Here is a 23,867-nt window from a genome sequence, read left to right on the forward strand (position 1 = left end):
TATTTATCTGTTAATCAACATCACTAAAAAGCAAATTATCTGCTTATTATCACACTGTGTATATGTTAGCTGCCTTTTTCCTGACATAATATGGATGACTGCACATCAAAAGTACTTCACTGATGTTACAATGCTTTGTGATTTTGTGACATTGTGAAGGTACCAATTAAATACAAGTCTTTATAGAAACATAGAAAAACTACAGCCCAATACAGGCCCTTCAGCCCACAATGCTGTGCCGAACATGTAGTTACTTGCTTGTAAGTACATGTAATTATTTTATGTAAAATTATTTTCTTAAATTTATTCTGGGAAGCACCTAGATGTTGGATAACATATGGTAAGAGAATTCTGGTATAGAAATGGGAAGCAGCACCACCCACCAAGATCTTTTATCTCATGGGGATAAAGTTAAAGTCGTCAACTTTAGCTTTAACTTTAGCTAGTTGTCAACAATCTGTCAAAGTTGGACCAAATGAGATACAAGAATAAAATACATCATCTCAGAACAAGTTTAGAAATAACCAATGAAATTCTAGTAGGCTTCAAATATGTACAAAAGAATCCTGAAAGTAGTCTTTGGTTCTAATAACATTTAAAAAATACTTACAAAATCAATGTAGATTATTATGTATCAAATTATTTTTTATAATAGTGTACATATTTCCAGTTTATTGACTTCTATGATTCTTATGAAAGCCATCAATTCTGCTTTTCCTCAGTTCATCTCTTACTGGAACTGTAATTCATATCACCATTAGTTCAAGACTTGAATATTATAATACACTCCAGTCAACCATCCCTCATTCTACCTGTTATGTTTTGTAACTTCAAAACATTAAACTAATTTGAAGGAAGACACGGGAGTCCGAAATGCAAGTCTAAGTTTGTGTTTACTTCAAGCGAGGCACACACCTATCATGTGGTAGCTTGGGGATGTATGCAATTCATGTGTTTATAGACATAACCCGGAATGAATTATTTATACGAACAGGAATGCTTAATTAAACAATAATATGTACAAGATAACTCCAATATTGCTGAAAAATTAAGTACACAATGCTCCTCCCTCCTTAGCTATAAACTCCAATAATATCAAAGCATCTCAACCACATGCACAGTATACTATATAATACAACTATATACAGACATCCATAGCATTCAAATTTTAAATTATTCCATTCAGGTCTAAAGATTTAATTGCTGTGGAGGATTTCTTACTCTTGTGGGATAATGTCTTTCCTGACAGGGAGGTCAAGCTTGGGAAGTGAGATTTGTGGCTGTGAAACACTCTCAGGTTCCGAGACCTGTGGTTGTGGCTGTCGGAGTTGAAATGGCTTTGAAAGTGATAACCTTATTTCTTCTCTAACAGTTGACTCTGATCTCCTCAACTGATTAATGTGTCATCTATAGAGGATATCAGATGTGATCTCCACTGCGTAGGAGAGTGGTGCAGCTGTGTATTTAATCTTTCCGGGTACCCTCTGTTGATCATCTCAGCAGTCCCTCATCAGGACTGCTTGTTCAGGAAACATCAAGCCCTCTTGTTTGAGGAGTGTTAATTTTGCCTCAGCTGGTTGTCCTGAAGACATACTCCTTCTGAGGTTGAGTTTAAGGAAATCAAAGTCTGACTGCAAGGGACAACCGAGGGACAGCATAGCTGGTGAGTTATGATAGTGAAATGCGCTGCATTATGATATGCAAAGGGGAAATTGGCGAGCTTCTGATTCAGTACAGTATCATGCATTCTGCTGACATTGCTTACAATGTTCTTTAAACCCTGAACAAACCTTTTTTACCAAGCGATTTGGAGTTGGGTGAAGTGGTGCAGATATCATATGTCTTACTCCAGTCATTCTTAAGAATAATTGAAACTGTTCCACCACAAAATGTGATCCATTGTCACTGACTAAGTGATCTGGAAAACCAGTCCTTGTGAAGAAGCTTCTCAACACAACAACAGTATGTGAGGCTGTAGTAGAGGCTATTGGGAACACTTCTGGCCACTTTGTAGCTGTATCCACTACTACCAGGAAATTTGTGTCTATGAATGGTCCAGCAAAATCCACATGAATCCTCTGCCAGGGCAATGCAGGCCATTGCCAAGGCTGGAGATGAGCTGCTGTTAGCACCTTCTGGACATGTTGGCATTCCAAGTAGAGTATGGCAAGTTGCTTGATCTGCTGATTTATCCCAGGCTACTACACAAAGCTTTGAGCCAATACTTTCATTTTAACCACACCTAGTTAATCAGCGTGTAGCTCTTCCACCACTTTGACCCTCAGCATGGGTGGTACAACAACTCTCAATCCCCACAAGATCAGGGGCAAGTTCATCTCAGTGCTGGTAAGAATGAGGAAACTGGAGCTTCTGTTGCACATTCCAGCCATTTGGGTGGCAATGTAGACCTGAAACAGTGTGGGGACTTTTTTGGTTTCCCTTTGAATTATCTCTGTTGTATCTGGAAGACTTTCAATTTGCGTTTGCAAGAGTATGTCAAGAGAAGTGTCTCTTTTGTAATTTTTTTCCACTATCTCCTCTTCCAAGGGTAAACGGGACAATCCAAAAGCATTTCTATGATTAGTCGTCCTCTTGATTCAACCTTGTAATTGTGTCCTCCAAGAAACAGAGCCCATCGCTGCATTTGTGCTGCTGCTGTTAGTGGAACACTCTTCTGTGTATTGAAAATGGACACTACTGGTTGATGATCAGTAATGAGGGTAAACTCTCTCCCATACAAGTACACTCCAAATCAGACTCAAGGCCTGTCTATTAATCTATGTGTAATTTTTTCTCTGCAGTGTGGTAAGGGAATGTGATGCAAAGGCTATGGGGCATTCACTTCCATCACTCATAACGTGACATGATTGTACTTATACCATAAGGCGAGGAATTGCAGGCAAGCTTTTTGAAAGCCACCTCACACTGCTTTATCCATGGCCATTTCTTCCCAAACTGTAGCAATGAGTTCAGGGGATGAAGCTTGGTAGCCAAGTTTGGCAGGATCCTGTTATAGTAGATGACAAATTCTATAAAGTACCACAGCTGTGTCACATCCTTTAGTCTTCGGGTATCCACCACAACTTGAATTTTCTCAGCATCTTGGTGTGTCAATAGTGACCATAGTAAATGATGCTTCATTTAAAGAATTAACACTTGTCGAATTGTGGCTCTGAGCTCACAATCTTCTAAACTTTTTGATGCTATCTTGAGATTTTGGAGATGTTCCTTGTCATCCTTACCGGCAGCAACGATATCATCCTGGTAACACTGAGTGCCTGGGCAGCCTTGCTGTGCCTGGACCATAGCTTTTTGCCAGAGTGCAGGTGCAGATACTACACCCAAACTAAGCCTATTTTAGCGAAACAGCCCTCTGTGAGTGTTTATGGTGAGAAGCACTTTGACCTCTTGTTCCATCTCCATCTGTAAGTAGTAGGCCATCAGCTGTCCACTTTGCTGAAGTATTTCTTTCCAGGAAAGTTTCCTCTTTCCTGAGGAGAGGGTATTGATCTATTTTCAGTGTTAGGTTGATGGCATCCTATGTCAAGATCCTGTTGGTTGACTCAGCATTTAGCACTGTCATTCCTACCGATTAATAAACTTCAGAACCTGGGCCTCAGTACCTCCTTCTGCAATTGGATCCTCGACTTCCTAACCAGAAAAACACAACCTGTGCAGATTGGTATTAATATCTCCTCGCTGATGATCAACACTGGCACACCTCAGGGGGTGTGCTTAGCCCACTGCTCTACTCTCTCTACATCCATGACTGTGTGACTAGGCATAGCTAAAAGCCATCTATAAATTTGCTCATAATACAACCATTGTTGGTAGAATCTCAGATGGAGGCGAGAGGGCGTACAGGAGCAAGATAAGACCAAAGTAAGATCAAGAAGACCAAAGAGCTGATTGTGAACTTCAGAAAAGGTAGGACAAGGACCACACCAATCCTCATAGAGGATCAGAAGTGGAGAGGGTGAACAATTTCAAGTTCCTGGGTGTCAAGATCTTTGAGGATCTAACCTGGCCCCAATATATCAATGCAGCTATAAAGAAGGCAAAACAGTGGATACATTTCATTAGGAGTTTGAGGAGATTTGGATTGCAATCTAAAAAACTCAAAAACTTTGATGTATGTACCATGGAGAGCATTCTGACAGGCTGCATCACTATCCGGTATGGGGGGGGGGGGGGTAGGAGGTGGGGCTACTGCACAGAGTCAAAAGAAGCTACAGAAAGTTGTAAAATGAGTCAGCTCCATCTTGGGTATTAGCCTCCGTAGTATCCAAGACATCTTCAAGAATTGGTGACTCACTAAGGACCCAGTTCACCCAGGACATCCCCTCTTCTCATGGTAACCATCAGGAAGGAGGTACAGAAGCCTGAAGGCACACAGTCAGTGCTTTAATTGATTTACTCAGTTTTCCGTATTATTATGTATTGCAATGTACTGCTGCTGCTAAGTTAGCAAATTTCACTACATATGCTGGAGGTATTAAAATTGATTCTGATTCTGATGGTGGACTTACTGCCATTGCCTGTAGGCTGCATGCAAGTTTGGAAAGAATCCCTTCAGCCTTCATGCATTCTAGTTCACGGCTTGTTTCATCACAGAACTGATAAGGAACTAGACAGGCTTTGCCAAACTTGGGTGCAGCATTTTCAATTAACACTAGTTTTTCCTCGATATGTTTGAGCTTTCCAATACCATCCTTGGCACCATCCTACACCTTTCTTAATTTGCTTTCATTTGGTTTCATTGCAGTGGATGTGGAATGCAATTGGTGGATGGATTTCCAATCAAATTGTATTGTCTCAGTCAATCACACCCCAACAATGCTGGTCCTTCTGTTGGTATCAGATACAAGCTCAATGTGACTTGTTGGTTGTTGTATTTTGCAATTGCAAATATCATTCCCACAGGATTTATATTTTCTCCAGTCTAAGTTGAATATCTGCAGGATTCAGTTTGGTATCTTGAAGATCCTATTCAATCTCATTTTGTGGAATGATTGTAACAGCTAAGCCTGTGCCCAATTCCATTTCAATTAATTTGCTATTCATTTCTGGCATAAGCCACATTGCTTGGCTATTGTTAATTTTCACACTGTAAATCTCAAGGCTACACAATACTTTGTCACTTTCTTCATTATCAGATAATACTTTTAATGAAACTGCAAAATGCCATTTTATCTTTTTGTCTTCTCTGTGCAGTCTATTTTCATCTGCCCATGCTCTTTGTATGTGATCTACTTTGTTGCATTTTATGCAAGTTTCACCTTTAAACCTGCATTGGTCTGGTGTATGTGAGCCCCTGCCACAAGGGTAACATGCTTCTCTTTAGATGTTGCAATTTTGTTTCCACTCACTTTTGTTCCAACTTCAACTCAATTGAATTTCTGTCTGCAATTTCCGTTAATACTGCTATTTCAACAGCTCTTTTAATATAAGTTGTGCTTCAGTTAGGATTCATTTCTGAATGCTTTCTTGTAAGATAGCACAAACTAAATGATCCCCCAGCGATTAAGTCTGTCACTGAACTGGCAATGCTCGAACTATCTCTTCAACTCAGCCATGAACACTGAAAAGGATTCCCCTTCCTTTTGATTCCACTTATGATACCTAAAATATTATGCAATTGATTGCAAACAATGGTTTTGGTTTTAAATGTTCTTGCATTACTTTCACAATATCACCAAACCTTATTTCGGATGGTTTGCTCAGAGCAGTTAAACTTTGAAGCAAACTTAATACTATTCTTTAAACCCAAAGCACTCAGCAAAATTGGTACTCATTTCTCATTGGCTATTTCATTTACTTCAAAATACTGTTTAATTAGCTCAGTATACAGTATGTGAGCCAGTTATCTATTGTGTAATCAAACATCTATCTTTCTGATGTAGCCGGCCACTTCTGCTTTTTTTTAAGATTATGATCACCCAGTACTCATTCTTTATGTACCCATGAATACTTCAGTTTTCTGCCTTTTGTTTTTAAACTCAATCATGCCTTCCCTTCCAAAGAACATCCACTGTGCTTTTTTTTAAAACAACTGTCTCTTGTTTTTTTTCCACTCCACCATTTTCTCACTGCACTTCAACAGATCAGTAGCCATCTCAGCTTTGTTTTAAAAAACCTCGTCACCACTGCTATGCTTTGGAAATTCAAAACAAAAAACTAATTTAAAGGAAAACACATGAGTCTGAAATATGAGTCTAACCTTGTGTTTACTTTAATTCAGGCTTGCACATATCATGTGGTAGCGTGATGATGTATGCAATTCATCTATTTATACATATAGCCCATAATGAATTAGTGTGAATATGCTAAGGTTAAAAAGGATGTGCAGGACGAAGTAAAAGAACACTTGAAAAGCATTAACAGGATTGAACAAAGTTAATGTAGTTGTAGGAAAACCATGCCTAACACCTTTAAGTTTGCAGGTAACGTAAAAGTGTGGAGGTGGGTAGAAATGTGAGCTGTGAGAAGGATAGATAGATACTTCAATAGAACTTAGACAAGTAGGGTCGATTGGCAAATTGATATCTATATAAGATGCATGAATGTTAACTTATCCACTTTGGTTCTAAAAACAGGAAGACAGAATATCTGAATGATGTCAGACTTGGAGAAGGAAAGTGCAACAAGACTGGAATATACTTGTTCACCAGCCAGTAAGAAGTCAGGGACTTCAGGGAAGATGTTCCTGATGGCAAGTGATAAGGCAGGAACAGTGTACCACAATGGATGATCAGCCATGATTGTGTTGGATAGTGGAATAGGCCTGAAAGACTGTATGATGAATCCTGCTTCAACTTCCTATGCTTTGTTTCCTATGTATAGCCTTGTTCCTCCCAGTATCTGATTTTCTCCTACTACTGTCCAGGGTATCTGGCCTCCACAAATCCTGGGCTCTCGATCATTTTTAATTTAATTCTTTTTGCAGTTGATGGTCAAGTCTTCATCTGCCATGACCCTAGCTCTGGAATTCCTTCCCAGAACCTCCCTCTTTTGATAGACTTTTTAAAGATCTGCCACTTTAACCAGGCTTCAATTCATTTCCTTACTTTAGCAACCATAATACCGGCTGGGTCTCCCTTAGTGCCAGGGACTAGGATGGGACAGAATTTGTTAGGGGAACCAGGGAGCAATATTTGAAACAAAATATAAACTGTCCACCTAGGGAAGGAACCATATTAGACTTTGTACTGGAGAATGAGCCTGGTCAGGTGATCAACATTTCAGTGGGGAAGCATTTGGGGAATAGCAATCAAAATTCTGTAAGTTTTAACATAGTTATGTGGATAAGAAATACACAGGTCTCAGATGAAATAGCAATAAGACTAATTACAATAGTATTAAGCAGGGACTAAGGGAAGTAGATTGAGAGTGGCTCTTTGAGGGTAAATACACATTAGACATATGGCTATCTTTAAAGGTCAGCTAGTTAGGTTTCAGGACTAGCATATAGCTGTGAGAATGAAAGATAATGCTGGCAAGGGTCAGGAACTTTAGCTAACAAGAGAAATTGTTAGTTCAGTCAGAGAAAAAGGAAACATACTTAAGGAGTAGGAAGCTGAAGTCAGACAAGGTCCTTGAGGAATATGAAGTAAGCAGGAAACAAGGCATTAGGAGAACTAAAAGGGGCCATGAAATGTTCTGAGTGAATAGGATTAAGAGAATTCCAAGGCATTTCATACATATGTAAAGAATAAGAATGTAGCTTGAGAAAGGGTAGGCCCATTCACAGACACAGTAGAAAATTTATCCGAGCAAAAGGAAGTGGGTGAGTTTCTAAGCGAATAATTCACATTGGTTTTCATCAACGAGAAGGAAATGGATGATGATGAGGCCATGAAGGGTTATATTGGCGTTTTAAGGCATGCTGATATTAAGGAGGAGGTGTTAGGTGTCTTGTAAAAATTCAAGTGGAACTTATCCCAGGGTACTAAGAGAGGCAAGGAAGGAGACTGTACCCTCTTTAACATGCAAGGTCCCAGAAAATTAGAGAATATTCCAATATTTTTTCTTTCTTTAAGAAGTACAATGGAGATAATCCAGGAAATTATAGGCACTGGAGAAGATTCTTAAGTAACATTTTCTGGCATTTGGTAAAGTTTAGATATTAGGGATAGTCAGCACTGCTTGATCAAGGGAGGTCCTATCTCACAAATTTTGGGGAGATGAAAGAAGGTTCAGGTTAAGGATAAGAGTGAGGTGATGCATTCTGGGAGGTCAGATGAAAAGAGGAAAGTAAATGGCAGGGCCCCTAGGAGCATTGATGTGCCAGGGTCTTGGGGTGCAAATCCATTGCTACCTGGAAGTTGCATAGGGTGGTAAAGAAGGCAAATGGCATGGTTCACTTCATCGATAGTGACATTGAGTATCATAGTTAGCAAGTCATATTGCTGCTGTACCAGACCACATTGAGAGTATTATATGTAGTTCTGCTAACATGAGTGAGGATGTGGAGGCTTCGAGAGGGAGCAGCTGTTACCTTGATTGGAGTGTGTTAGCTATGAGCAGACACTGGGTGAACTTGGGTTGTTTTCTAGAGTGTTGAAGTCTGAGGGGCAGCCGGACAAATAAGTTAACAGAAATTTTTTTTAAAGATTCTATAAATATATTAAGAACAAAAGGGAAACTTTGACAGCTCAGAGGAGATTCACTTGAAGATCAGTGTGGTAATCTACGTGAGAAGCCACTGGAGATGAGTAAGTTGTTTGATGAATACTTCTCTTCTGCACTTACTATAGAGAAGGATATGGAAGCCAGTGAGTTCAGATAAGAGAACAGTGACATCATGAAAGGAAAAGAGGGGTAAAGTTTAAAAGAGTAACAAACACAACATGAGGGAAGAAATCAGCAGATCACACAGCATCTATGGAGAGGAATGAGCATCAATGGAGCTGATGTTTTGGGCTGAGACCTTTCATCAAGACATAGCCTTAAAAGATGATCAAGGCACATTTTTTTTTGTACACAGACAGGTAGGTGCCTGGAACGAGCTGTCAGGGTTAACAGTGTAAGTAGATGCAAAAGCAAAAAGCACTTGAACAGGCAGGGATTAGGGGGATCTGGACTGTATTCAGGCTGACGGGACATGTTTAGATTGGCATCGTGGACAGTGCAGTCATGGTGAGTCAAAGGGCCGTCCCTCTGCTGTACTTGCTAAGTTCTATTATATGCTTCCTAATTCATTAACAAAACGCTTTGAGACATTTTATGATTGCGAAAGGAAAGGGTTAATAGGACCAGGAGTCTCAGACTGAAATGTCGATGTTAACTTTTTCCACAGTCCTGCCAATTATTTCCAGAATGTTCTGTTTTTACTGTGGTTAAAAACCCACCTAATTCACTAATTATCTTTTGGGGCAAAAATAGGGCACCCCTTACTTGGTCTGGCCTATATGTGTCTCTGGAGCCATCAATATGGACAACTCTTAACTACATATGTATTTCAGGTAGAGATAGACAACCATTTTTTGTACTGTTAGTGACAACTATTAATCAGTGTCCTCGCTGTCACCTGGCAAGAATTATCCATTAACACAGAAATCGCATGCAAGACCAGTTGTGTATTTAATATTTCAGTAATATTTGAAAAATAATGCAAATATGTTATTGAATATGCATTCTTGTTCCTTTAAATAACTCACTGCAGGTTACATGTAAAAATATGTGAATTGCATACGACATGACACCACAATGTGAGATGTGCGTGCTCCTCTTAAAGTAATAGATGAATTAAGACTCTCAACTCCCTTGCTTTTCTTTGAATCAGTTTAATGTTTTGAAGTCACAAAGCATAACAGGACCTGGTTTGCATTGACTGAATTACACAGTGACTGTGCTTTTGCCCAAATGAATTGTTTGAGGAGATTCTATAAATAGAACACATCTCATTTGGGACAAGCTGGCTAAATCAATTTCAGGAGGAAATCTGTTATCAATCATAGAGTCAGTATTTTAGTTCAGGCTGTGAAATCTGTTCCATAAAAGTTCAGTACTTAGTCTCCTCAGCTTTCTGCTTGACAACAATAAATCCACAGCCGGGATGATAGTCGAGGTTTTGAAATGATCACCCTCCTCACCCGAGGCAGTGAGAACTGGACTGCAGCTGTTTCAGATGCCACTGCTGACTTTCCGATGAATATCACAAATCAAAAGCGTTCATTGTAACTCATCACAGATGGGACTACTAGGGGTGGTAAATCTGGTTGTTTACAAGGTTTCTGGGCCTGGTTTCTATTCAGTGGCTACTGGTGCTCCCAATTCCCCTCTCCCACCTCTTTTATTTTCTCTTCCACTCAAATTGGAAAATGTAAAGTTGTACTAAACCCAAAGGTAGGATCAGGTTTTTCTGTAATTGTCAAGTAGAAAACCAATAATTTTGGTTTATTCTGAAACTCTTTTTCAAGGTTTTGACAACAGTCCAGTACTTTGTGACGAATGGTACCATGAGTTTTATTTTTAACCCCTCCTCTCTTCCTCTATAGCCCCACTCTGGCCCTTTACTTCTTATCTTTCTATCATTTCCCTCTGGGTCCCCTCCTCCTTCCCTTTCTCCTAAGGTCCACTCTCCTCTACTATCAGTTTCCTTCTTTTCCAGCCCTTGACTTTTCCCACCCACCTGGCTTCATCTATTACCTTCCAGTTAGCTTCCTTCCCGCCAGATTTTTATTCTGACATCTTCCCCCTTCCTTTCCAGAACTGAAGAAGTGTCTCAGCCCAAAATGCCAACTGTTTATTCACTTCCACAGATGCTGCCTGACTTGCTGAGTTCCTCCAGCATTTTGAATGTGTTGCTCTGGATTTCTAACACCTGCAGCATTTCTTGAATGTTATTTTTTACTATTATACTTACAGACTTCATTTAATTCTGGTCCAGAAGGTTAAAGTACAAAGGATCTAAGATGAATTAGGGAACTAGATCACAGATTTGCTGTGGGAGAGGAGACAGATGGTAGTGCTGACTGGAAGTCTGTAACAAGTAGTGTACTGCATGGGACTGGTCATATCTTCTTTCTCTTTTGATGTTTGTATTATATATAAATGACTTGGATGAGAACTGGTGGGTGAGAGATGTGATAAGTAAGTTTGCAGATATAATTAAAAATTAGTGGAGCCATGGATAAAGAAAGAAATTTGTTTAAAAAAATGGCAGAGACCTGAAATTCTGTATTGGTTTACAGAGAGACCTTGGGGTGCAGGTCCATAGTTCCTTTAAAGCAAAGACACAATAGTGACGTGGATAGTGGAAAAGGTACTGGTTATACTCGTCTTCATAGCAGAGGCATTGAGTATGAAGTTGGCATGTTATATTGTAGCTGTATAAAACATTGGTTAGACTGTACGTAGGGGATTGTGCACAGTTCTGGTCATCAAACTACAGGAAGGATGTAACAATCAACAGTGCAGAAGAGATTCACAGTAATGATGCCTGGAATGGCCTCTCAAGGTCCTACCCTCCATCCCCGACATGAGAGGTGGAAATGGGTAAGGCCGGCTAACAGGATTCTGGTCAATCCCCTGTACAGTGGATGCATCAGATACCAGAGGCGTTGATGAACTCCAACTGTACCATCAATTTCAGAGGACAAAAAGGACAGAAGATCAACAATGGCTTCTGCCCCACTGGGAGCAAAGGGTCCAAGCCAGTCAGAAAGATTTATTCTTACTGGACTGTAGGAGACTATGGAGTGACCTTATAGAGAGTTTTAGAATAATGAGGAAATAGCTAGGGTAGTTAATCAGCTTTTTTTTTTGAGACAGGGAATTCTAAAATGAAAGGGAATAGGTTAAAGTGAGAGAGAAATTTACGGTCGAGCTTGAGCATTAGATTTTTCTCCCAGAGTGTGGTGAATATTTTGAACATACCGTCGCGGCGGCAATTAGTTGAGGCAGATACAACGGCAATGTTTAAAGGGCATTTGGACAGGTACTTGGATAGGAGTGGTGTAGAGGCATATGCTCCTAATGTAGGGAATTGGATCAGTGTAGATGGGCTTCACTTTTGGCATGAATGCAGCGGGCCAAAAAGCTGAGTTATTGGGTGGAGGTGTTGATCAGCTTGATGGCTTGAAGGAAGTAACCGGTTTTGAATCTGGTGGTCCTGGTGTGGACAGTGTATAGCCTCTTCCCTTATGGGAGTGAGATAAACAGTCCATAAGCAGCATTCTGACAATATTTACATTCCCAGCTGCTGCGGTGGGATTTGAACTTACACATCCAAATTAATGGTGCAGACTGCCAGCTGCTAGTCTAGTAATTTATCCGTTAAACTATATGAATAGCTATGCTTGTCATAACTGCCGTTTGGTCATATTAACAGATGGATAAGTACTTACTGGTAACAGCCACAGCTATTTAAATATAAACACACAAATCCAAAGTGGAAATATAAAGCTGCTGAAGCCTGTCCTCCCTTGTATATTATTTGGGATTTGGAAAGGAGGAGTGGCAAGATTATGAAAGCTGTGCTTGCATGAAAACCAATTATACCTGCAAATCTTGCTGAATGCAAAATAAAATGTTTGATTGAATATTAAATACAATATACAGGAATATAAAGGCTCTAGAAATAGAAGCAGAAGGCCTTTCATGTCATCAGGTCTGTTCTGCCATTCATCAAGATTGTGATTAAACTTCTATTTTAAGCACAATTCTAATATGAAAAAATATTGATCAGTTATAATGAACTCAGTGATCAAGCCTCCACACCTCTCCTTGGTAGAGACTTTCACAGAATCACTACCCTCTTAATGAAGAGATTTTTCTTCTTTTCAGTCCTAAACAGCCTACCCCTGATTCTGGATTTGACCCCAGTTTTGGACTTCTTAATCAGGAGAATCAACCACCTTGTATCTCACTTGATAAGCTTAGTAATAATTTTGTAAGTTTCAATGAGATCTCCTTTGGGTTTTTTTTTTTGAAATCTAAGGAATACAGGACAAGCCTGACTTGATCTCAGTTTATTCACCAAACCTACATCCCTGGAACCAGGCTGGTAAGTTGTTACCACTCTCCCTTTGTGGCAGTCCCTCCTTTCTTCAAACAAGAAGACAAAACAGTTAGCAACATTCCAGGTCTCATCAAGGCCTTTAACATTACTGCAAGATCTCTTTACTTCTAACTTCAGTTTTCAAATCCTCTCATCACATGTCCTATTTACATTTGCCTTTGTTACACCTGCATGTTGTATCTTAGTGACTTGTGCAATTTCCTTTTTATGTCTTAGCATTTAAAAATATACTCTGCTTTTCTGTTGTTTGCATCAAAGTGGATGACCTCATATTTTTCCACATTTCTTGCCTACTCACCTCTTGAAGCCTCTCAGACTACCTCATTATAACCTTGCATCTTAAATGACTTTACTGCACTCTCTGTAGATGTTGCACTTTATTTAACGGTCTGTTCTTGATTTACCTTGTACGACCTCAACGCACTGTGTAATGTATTGATCTGTACAAACGGTGGGCAAGACGAGCTTTTCGCTGTATCTTGGTACACGTGACAATAATATGCTAATTCCCCTTAATGTGGGAGTACCTTCACTGCATGCACAGCAGTTGCTCATGAAGGCTCATCATTGCTTTCAAGAGTGAGAGGGGAAGGATAATAAAAGCCAGCCTTGCCCCCGACATCTACACTCCCATGTATGAATTTTAAAAGAAAACTGTAGCACCAGGCAGTAGTGTTATATAGAACATAGAATAGTACAGCACATTACAGGCCCTTCAGCCCACAATGTTGTGCGAACCTTCAAACCCTGCCTCCCATATAACCCCCCACCTTAAATTCCTCCATATACCTGTCTAGTAGTCTCTTGAACTTCACTAGTGTATCTGCCTCCACCACTGACTCAGGCAGTGCATTCCACGCACCAAACACTCTGAGTGAAAAACCTTCCTCTAATATCCCCCTTGAACTTCCCTCCCCTTACCTTAAAGCCACGTCCTCTTGTACTGAGCAGTGGTGCCCTGGGGAAGAGGCGCTGGCTGTCCACTCTGTCTATTCCTCTTAATATCTTGTACACCTCTGTCTTGTCTCCTTTCATCCTGCTTCTCTCCAAAGAGTAAAGCCCTAGCTCCCTTAATCTCTGATCATAATCCATATTCTCTAAACCAGGCAGCATCCTGGTAAATCTCCTCTGTACCCTTTCCAATGCTTCCACATCCTTCCTATAGTGAGGTGACCAGAACTGGACACAGTACTCCAAATGTGTGGACTAACTAGAGTTTTATAGAGCTGTATCACTACATTGCATCTCTTAAACTCTATCCCACGACTTATGAAAGCTAACATCCCATTAGCTTTCTTAACTACCCTATCTACCCGTGAGATAGCTGAGATGATTATAGCTCATCATGCAGCATGTTTTTACATGAAGTGACATGACATAATGATTTATTTACTGGGGAAAGGCAGGAAGTTTATGCTGCTCCCCCGTCTTCCTCTTTTTATTCTACTGTGTCTGTGTAAATATTTTCTCTCACACAGCCAACAACTCCCTGTCAATTCTTCTGCCAGTTACCTACACGAGAGCTAATATGCAAGAGCTAACTAACCTCACATCACAGCTCCGGGATGTGGGAGTGCACGGGAACACCTGGATACTGGAGAAATGCAGGCGGAGCCAGGGAGAACTTGCAGATTCCACACTGGCAACATCAGAAAAAAAATGGGATCAAACCAGGCAGCTGCGCCATTCTGCCATCTTTCAAATGATAATTCTTGCTAGGACTGTCAGGTAAACCCTGTATAGGGCCAGCCCAGTAATTTGCAAAGCAGAACACTGTGGGGAGGGAAGGTGGTAAAAAAGCATCGAGGGCAAGACCTTGTGGCATCCAGTGCAGCACAGCCCAGCTCAGAAATGTCTTCTGCTTCTTGCAGCCAACATCTACTTTGTTCTGCAAGCCAAGTAAATTATTAAACCTTACACAGCCCTGTCATTTCAGAGGCATAATGCATGTTACAAGTATATTGCTAGTGTGAAATTACTTGAATAATTGATACTGTTTATACCATTTTTCATAAACAATCTTTTATTTGGCACTCTACTGTAATCCTGTAAATGCTCTGTGCTCTCACTCAAATAAAGCATTCTCTCTCCTACTTCTGTTCAGCCAGACTACATTGTGGCAAAGTTTCTACTGTGCAGCATCATTCAGTTTTGCTGTGTCCCCAGAGTCTCCCTAAATTGATTTATCCAGCCTTAAATCCAATACAGTAAATAGATTATTTTAATTCTGCATCCCAATATTGTGGCACTTCTAATGGTTCAATCAATAATTTTGGTTTCGCTAACATGTAGTATCAGTTTATCAAAGCAATATTTTGCTCCATCCCTGATATTTTTGAGTTGAGCTAAGAAATAGGTGTGGTGAAGCTCGTTTATACTATGTGTAATCACTAGTGACTTTTCCACAATATCCGGGTATCTTTACTGAAAGTATCCAGTTAGCCAATTTAATGACTCAGTCATGAATAACTGAAAGTTACTCAAATCATATAATCCTCTTATCAGTTACATTGGCATACTGTTGTTTGTTTCTTGTGAAATTAAACCAAACCTTGAAAGAATACACATTGACATCTTTGTGGCTTATGGCAATGTAATTGAGATATCACATTCTGCTTTAAACCCAGTAGTGCACAATCCTCAATTTGGAGTGGAGATGCATTCAATACAATACCTTCACTGCCCTCCAGTGGAATGCAAGTGAATTGACTATTCATTTTCCCAGGAATTCCTTAGTTTTATATATCCTCTCAAAGATAATGCTAGTGTTTTGTACGCATTTGGGAAATTTCCACAACTATCAACATTTTAATTTTAGAAAAAAAATGCTATGGTGCCCTCCCTTATTCCTGCAAGCTGTAGCCCACATGAACCTGTACAAATGGCAAATCACATTTGCTCCTGGATCCTCTGAGTTTACTCAACATAAGCAAAGGAAGGAATTTCATACTCAAAAGGTGATTTGAAAATGTTTTGAATATGCACTCATCTGCACATATTGGGCTCTTATCTTGCTTTTAAATTCATTTTTCATACAATTTTCTTTACGCATTGGAGGATCTATTGGTAAGTTAGCTTGTATTATTGTTTAGGTATACACTTGGAAGAAAAGGAATTTAGTAGTAAGTAGCAGGCAGGATAGACAAAGGAGACCAGTGGATGTTTGTTGGGTTTTAGAAGGCCTTGGACAAGGAGCTGCACATGAGGCTGCTTAACAAAAACTCATGACAGGCAAGATACTAGCATGGATAGAAGGTTGGCTCATTGGCAGGAGGCAAAGATTGGGAATAAAAGGGCATTTTACGGTTGCGTGCTGGTGATTAGTGGTGTTCCATAGGGGCCAGTGTTAGGACTGCTTTTTTTTCATATTATATGTCAATGATTTGAATGATGGAATTGGTGGCTTTGTGGTCAATACGAAGATAGGTGGAGGGGCAGGTATTGTTGAGGAAGTGGGGAGTCTGCAGGTCTTAGATTGGGAGAATGGGTAAAAAAGTGTCAGATGTAATATGGTGTAGGGAATTGTATGGGAATGCACTGGTAGACTCATGAGAGCGATTGCAGGAATGAAAGGGTTAATATACAAGGAGTGTTTGATGGCTCTGGGCTTATACTCGCTGAAGTTTAGAAGAATAAAGAGGGATCTCATTGAAAACTATCAAATATTGAAAGGCCTAGATAGAATGGATGTGGAAAGGTTGTCTCCTATAGTTGGGAAGTCTAGGAACAGAGGGCACAGCCTTAGAGTAGAGGGATGTCCATTTAAAACAGAGATGAGGATGAATTTCTTTCGCCAGAGGGTAATGAATCTGTGGAATTCATTGTTGCTAATAGTTATGGAGGCCAAGTTGTTGAGTATATTTGAAGCGGAGGTTGATAGGTTCTTGATTAGTCATAGTGTCAAAGGTTATGGTGAGAAGGCAGGCGAATAGGGTTGAGAGAGAGAATAAATCAGCCATGATGGAATGGCCAAACAGACTCGATGGGTCAAGTGGCCTAATTCTGCTCCTGTGTCTTATAGTAATTGTATAATTTCAATTAAATCGATTCAAGAGTTTATTTTGTTAAGCATTTGATCATATTAATTAAAGCTTTTATTTCCTTTCACTTTTGCCTCTTAAGAAATTTACACTCGTCGCCTTAATCTCCAGTTTACTGTTTGCTCCTAGACGGTCTGATTTTGTCCTGGTGAATTAGGTGTTGGGAATGTCAGGCTGCTTGATAACCACCTCAAAACCACTGGACAATAAATTCAAATGACTCGACCTTTTTGTGTTTTTAATTCTCTGTGCACTGAAATGGAAGAACTGAAAAATAGACAATTTGTGATCAGCTATTCCATGTATATACAGCTCGATATGGAATTGCATTGCTGGCTTCTGTGCTCATGATAAGTTGTCACCAGGTATCACAGTGATAATGCTGGTCAGCAAGCCACTGACAGGGGCATTCAGACTGAAGGATAGAACATATACATGAACTGGAAGCCCAGATCTTAATAGATGGTGATTTAATGTAGCAAACCTGACTTGAAATGCAGTTCAGATGTCAGCCTCTGAAGATGACCATAGGATTTTCTGCACTGAACCAGATGTTTCCATAATGTTCCAGCTAAAGATTTCTGCCTTTTTTTTTGGAGAGGTAGATAAATCCTCAAACACTTCATAAAAACAAGAGATTCTGTAGATGCTAAAAATCTTGAGCAACACACATAATGCTGCAGGAACTCAACAAGTCAGACAGCTTCCTCACATTCTTCTCTTGGGTGGCCACGTCTGACACCATAACCTCTGACCAGGTGTTGGAAAAGTGGGATTCCCACTTCTATGTCCATGCCACTAATTCTGGTGAGATTGGCAAGTTATCCAAAGCAACAGTTCCTATTAAAAATGAGTGCTTTATAAGTTCCTGCCAGTGCAGGAAATAATGCAGGTACAGCAAGACAGTACTTCCCAGGCAACTCTGAAGACTCCTAAAACCATCTGCAGTTACGGTTGGTCACCACACCAAAGGTTTGGTAATCAAACTGCTTGCTTGTTGCGGGTTAGGAAATTGGAGCAGCTCAGATGCACAGAGGTGTCATAGAGGACATTTCATGGGCCTTATAACTTCTGGTCAAAACTTACCACACTGAGCAAGAGTTCAGATTCCCTCATGATTCCAATCAGGCAGACGATTCCCAGGAGAATGAGAAAGACGCTGATGGACAATCCAGTCTGCGCAGCTGTAAAAAGGTGGGGGAGGGGGAGGGGGAACAAGCACAGGTATTCTTAATGTGTTGAAGATTTGTTGATTACCTCTTACAGAAATCTCACCATTTTAACAATTCATGATAATACATAGAGCAGGTTAACCACAGGTCTTTAACCTTTTGCATAGAATTATGGGATGAAACATTTATTGATTTGATGGATGATACAAGGGAATGATGTTTAGCAGAAAGCAGGAATGTAGGCCCTTTTACTCAACATGTCCACACTGACTGTATTGTCCAGTAAGCTGGTCTTATCTACACCGTTTGGAGCATAACCCTTTAACAGTGTTACTTACTTAGTCTTGTACATGTAGCAGAAAATATTCTATTTCTTCAGCATGCATTGTCAATCTCACCTTGAGGGATCCATGGACATGGACCTCAAGACTCCTCTGTTCCTCCACACTGTCTAGAATCCTGTCATTAACCCTGTATTCTTGATTCATGTTTGACCTTCTAAAGTGAATCACTTCACACTTTTCTGGATTGAACTCCATCTGCCACCTCTCAGCCCAGCTTTGCAGCCTATTAGTGTCCTGTCGTAAGCTATGACAGCCTTCTACACTATCCACAATACCACAAATTTTGTGTCATTATCAAACTTACTAACCCATTTCTCAACTTCCTCATCCACATCTTTAGAAAAGTGAGAAAGAGCAGTGTTCCCAAAACAAATCCCTGCAGAACACCACTAGTTACCAACCTCCAGGCAGAATATGCTCCATCTACCTTCTGTGGGCAAGCCAATTTTGAAACTATGCAGCCAATTTCCCTTGGATTCCATGCTTCTTAACTTTCAAAATGAACCTATCATGGGGAACCTTGTCAGAACCTTACTAAAATGCATGTACGGTACATCGACTTCTCTACCTTCATCGATTTGTTTTGTCACTTCCTTGAAGAATTCAGTCAGGCTCATAAGACACAACTTGCCCCTGTGAAAGCCATGCTGATTATCCCTAATCAAACTATGCTTCTCCAAATGCTAGTACATCCTGTCTCTATGAAACTCCAATAGTTTGCCCACCATAGATGTGACACTCAGTGATCTCTAATTCTCATGATGATCTCTGTTATCTTTCTTGGACAAAGGAATAACATTTGCCACCCTCCAATCTTCTGGTACTACTCCTGTGGCCAGTGAGGATGCAAAGATCATTGCCAAAGGCACAGCAGTCTCTTCCTTTGCTTCCCTGGTAATCTGGGTTTTATCTCATCCAGTACATCCTCTTTGTTAACATTGACACATTCCAGCATATTAGCCTGTTCTACACTGTCCTCACTGGTGAATGCTTAAGCAAAGTGTTGATTAAGGACCTCCCCTTACTCCATTGTTGAGCCACGTTTCCTCTTATCCATGATTGGACCTACTCTCACTCTACTCATCCTCCTGTTCTTCGCATACACATAGAACACCTTGGTGTTTTCCTTCTTGCTTGCAAAGGCCTTCTCATGTCCTCTCCTAGCTCTCCTAATTTCCTTGTTAAGTTCTTTCTAGACTCAAGAGTCCTGTCTGATCCTTGCTTCCTAAACCTTAAGCAAGCTTCTATCTTCTTCCCGACTAGATGTCCCTACTGTGATCAAATAGATATACCTTCTACCTGATGGCAGCAGTGAGTAAAGAGCATGACCTGGGTGGTAAGGATCTCCGATGATGGATGCTGCGTTTCATGTAGATGTGCTCAATGGTTGGGAGGGCTTTACCCATGGGGCACTGGGCCGAATCCACTACCTTTTGTAGGATTTACTGTTCAAAGGCATTGGTGTTTCCATATCAGGCTGTGATGCGGCCAGTCAACACACACTCCTCTACACATCTACAGAAACTTGGCAAAGTTTTAGATGTCATGCCGAATTGTATGTCCGTGCTGTCCCCAGGACAGGTCCTCTGAAATAGTAACACCCAGGAATTTAAAGTTGCTAACCCTCTTCACCTGTGATTCTCCAATGAGGACTGGTCATAGACCTCTGGTCTCCCTCTCCTGGAATCTATAATCAATCCCTTAGTCATGCTGACATTGAGTAAGGGGCTCTTATAATGACACCACTCAGCCAGATTTTCAGTCTCCTTCCTGTACCCTGATTCATCAGCACCTTTGACTTGGCCTATGACAGTGGTGTCATCAGCAACATGGTCTTCACAAAACATCAACACGAGGGCTTTGCATGAAAGCTAGGAGCCGTTTCTCCCTTTAGTATCTAACTGAGATGAAAGCTCAGTCCAGAAGGGTTTTGACCTTAAATGCTGACCTTTTCCCTCCACAGATGCTGCATGACCCACTGTTCCTCCAGCAGCTTGTCTTTTGCATTTGTTACTGCAACACTGTTGAGTTAACCTCCAGAATCTCAGAATACCTTCTCCATAAGACCTACAGCAATTCAGGAAGGGAGCTCCCCAAAACAGCCAAAAACAGAAATTAAGAAGGGACAAAACAAATTGCAGGCCTTTTGTTGTCATATCTGCAAGCCATGAATGAAAAGAACATGAATATCCCACTCACTACAGGGAGGGACACTGCTCTGTTCATTCGGGGTTGTTATATTTTAAATAAAAATAAGGTTGAGCTTTATCATTTTGAGATGTGTCTGCCAGCTGTAGCCTTCAGAGACAAAATTGGTGTCAGCCAAGGATCAGCACTATCAAGATACTATCCAATAAATATGACATCCCCTACCTCCCACTAGTTCAGAGGAGAACTATCAATCCAATTTTATGGCTCAGATAGGAGTAAACAACTTAAACTATACTAGCTCTCTCAACTCCTGCTCAAAATTCACAGGGACCACTGTCACAAAGAAAAATAACCAGCATAATCCTTGTGGGGCTGCCAGAGACTGATAATAGAAGTAGTACTTACCATGGAAACAGAGATAACAGAGAAGGAGGGAGGGCCCTCAGATAACACATTCAACCCTCTTTACTGCAATATTTAACCCTGTCAGGAAACCAAACTAGAAGAGTTGGACAAATCTATTTTACAGCTGGTGTATGCACTGCAGAGAGAACATCAGAATAGCTGGAGTGTATTATATTGCTCATGTATAGATTATAGTGTGTTAGATAAAAAGTATTGTGGCACAAATGTATTCAGAATAAAATGCATAGGATGGGAAGTGTTGTGTACAGTAAGTGTGATACAGAGAGGAAAATACAAGGCCCTTGAAGTTTGTTTCTAGTGGAAAACATACATCAGAATTAAGTTGCATTGAAGTCCATAAGACCATATGATATAGGAGCAAAATTAGGCCAATTGGCCCATCGAGACTACTCCACCATTTCATCATGGCTGATCCAATTTTCCTCTCAGCCCCAGTTTCCTGCCTTCCCCCCCCCCCCCAATCCCTACATGCCCTGACCCATCAAGAATCTGTCAACCTCTGCCTAAAATATAGCTGAAGTCTTGACCTCCACAGCTGCCTGTGGCGGCGAATTCCACAGATTCACCACCTTCTGGCTAAAGAAATTCCTCCTCATCGCCATTCAAAAAGGATGCCCCTCTGTTTTAAGGCTATAGAGAGAAATATACTTTAAGAATCCTAAAGGAAATTGCAGTGTCACAGTAGCATTACAAGTGCACAGATATAAATATATGAAGAAAAGTAAGAGAGAACAAAAAATAAGTTACCTCTACAGTCTAACAGGTGGGGCGGGGGGGGGGGGGGGTGGGTGCTGCAGCCATCGCTTCCCTAGCAATAGGTTGACTCATTATAAAGCCTCATGGTCAAGGTTAAGAATGACCTCATCTAAAACTCTTTGGACCAGCACAATTGTCTTAGTCTATTACTAAAAGTGCTCCTCTGTTCAGCTAAGGTAGTATGCAGAGGGTGAGAAACATTGTCCAGAATTGCCAGGATCTTCTGTAGGGTCCTTTGATCTACTACAGCCTCTTGTGTGTCCAGTTCGACTCCTATAACAGTGACAGCCTTTCTAATCAGTTTATTGAGTCTGTTGGCATCACCCGTGTTGATGCCATTGCCCCAGCACACCACTGCACAGAAGATTGTATCGACAACAACAGAATGGTAGAACATGTGAAGGAGAAGCCTGCAAACTCCAAGAGACCTCAGTCTCCTCAGGAAATAGAGGCGACTCTGGACCTTCTTGTACACAGCCTCTGTGTTAGTGCTCCACTCAACTCTGTCGTGCAGATGCACCCACGGGTACTCGTAGGTCCTCATCACATCCACACCCTCACCATCAATAGTAACAGGGAGCAGTGCAGGCTTAGTCCTAAAGTCTGTCGCCATCTCCTTGTCTTACTGATGTTGAGCTGCAGATGATTCAGCTTGCACCATTTGGCAAGGTCCTCCACCAGGGCCCTGTATTCATCCTCTCGTCCTCCCTTTATACACTCAACTATTGCTGAGTCATCAGAACATTTCTGTAGATGACATGACTCAGTGTTGAATATAAAATCTGTGATATACAGGGTAAACAGGAAGGGAGCCATTACAGTTCCCTGTGGGGCCCCAGTTCTGTTTATATCTATGTCTGACACACAGCTCTGAAGCCAAACAAACTGTTGGTCCTAGACCCTCCCACCATCATAAATATCCTCTCTGCATCCACTCTATCAAGGCCTTTCAGCATTTGATAAATTTCAATTAGGTCACCCCTCATTCTTCTGATTTATATAGTGAATACAGCCATCAAATGTTTTCATATCATAAGCCGTTCAATGCTGGAATCATTTTTGTGAACCTCCTTTGAACCCTTTCCAGTTTTAGAATGTTTGTTTCTAAGGGGCTCAAAACTGTTCACAACCCTTCAAGTGAGGCCACACCAGTGCTTTATAAAGTCAACATTACATCCTTGCTTTTATATTCTCGTCCTCTTGAAATGAAGGCTAACATTGCATTTGCCTTCCTCACCACAGACTCAACCTGCAAATTAACCTTTAGGGAATCCAACACAAGGACTCCCAAAACCCTTTGCACCTCAGTTTTTTGTATTCTCTCTCCATTTAGAAAACAGTCTACACTTTCATATCTACTACCAAAGTGCATGACACCGTATTCCATCTGCCACTTCTTTGCCCATTCTCCTAATTAGTCTAAGTCCTTTGCCAAATTGACATAATGCAGCCCATAGCTTAAATTTGTGCATCCACCTCTTTAAAATGATTGCAAAACCAATGACACTGGTTAGTTTGTAAGCATTTTCAGGAGTTCTTTACGCTGGTTGAATGTTGATGGTGCTGATTGAGGATGTGTCCATGGCTCTAACCATTGCTGAAATTAATTCACAGCTTGGCAAAGGCAATTTTCAAGGAATGGCAAACCAAACAGGAGTAGGAATCTGGTGGAGAGCAGTGATGTGTTAGGGCAGGGGTAAGGCCAACTCACAGCATTGGCATGTCTGTCTGAATGCCAGTTGAAATATCAGTTGGGGAGACCAGCTCCAAGCTTCAGCCAATCCTTTCTAGCCTGGGGTCTGATGAATGACATTTGAACTTCATTTAATTTTGGCAGAAGCCACCCCATGTCAGAGTGCTGCTGTCATAGTTTTACATTCTGTGATCAAAGAGGATTTGAGAATTTTGTATCACTCCGGTAACCATCAAATGACTAGCTTTAGTCAGGCATGCC

At 40.8% G+C, this 23,867-nt stretch overlaps 1 protein-coding gene across 1 annotated transcript in view; it reads right to left on the reverse strand.

The window, feature by feature from the left end:
- The window catches only part of LOC132396400 (tetraspanin-32-like), a 63,730-nt gene that overhangs the window by 26,654 nt on the left and 13,209 nt on the right, over positions 1 to 23,867 (reverse strand). The window contains exon 3 of the mRNA XM_059973928.1: positions 18,151 to 18,248. Within this exon, the coding sequence (XP_059829911.1) occupies positions 18,151 to 18,248 (98 nt within the window). The remainder of the gene's footprint in view (positions 1 to 18,150; positions 18,249 to 23,867) is intronic.

This window comes from Hypanus sabinus, chromosome 7, assembly GCF_030144855.1.
Source record: "Hypanus sabinus isolate sHypSab1 chromosome 7, sHypSab1.hap1, whole genome shotgun sequence".
In the NCBI taxonomy this organism is placed as follows: Eukaryota; Metazoa; Chordata; class Chondrichthyes; order Myliobatiformes; family Dasyatidae; genus Hypanus; species Hypanus sabinus.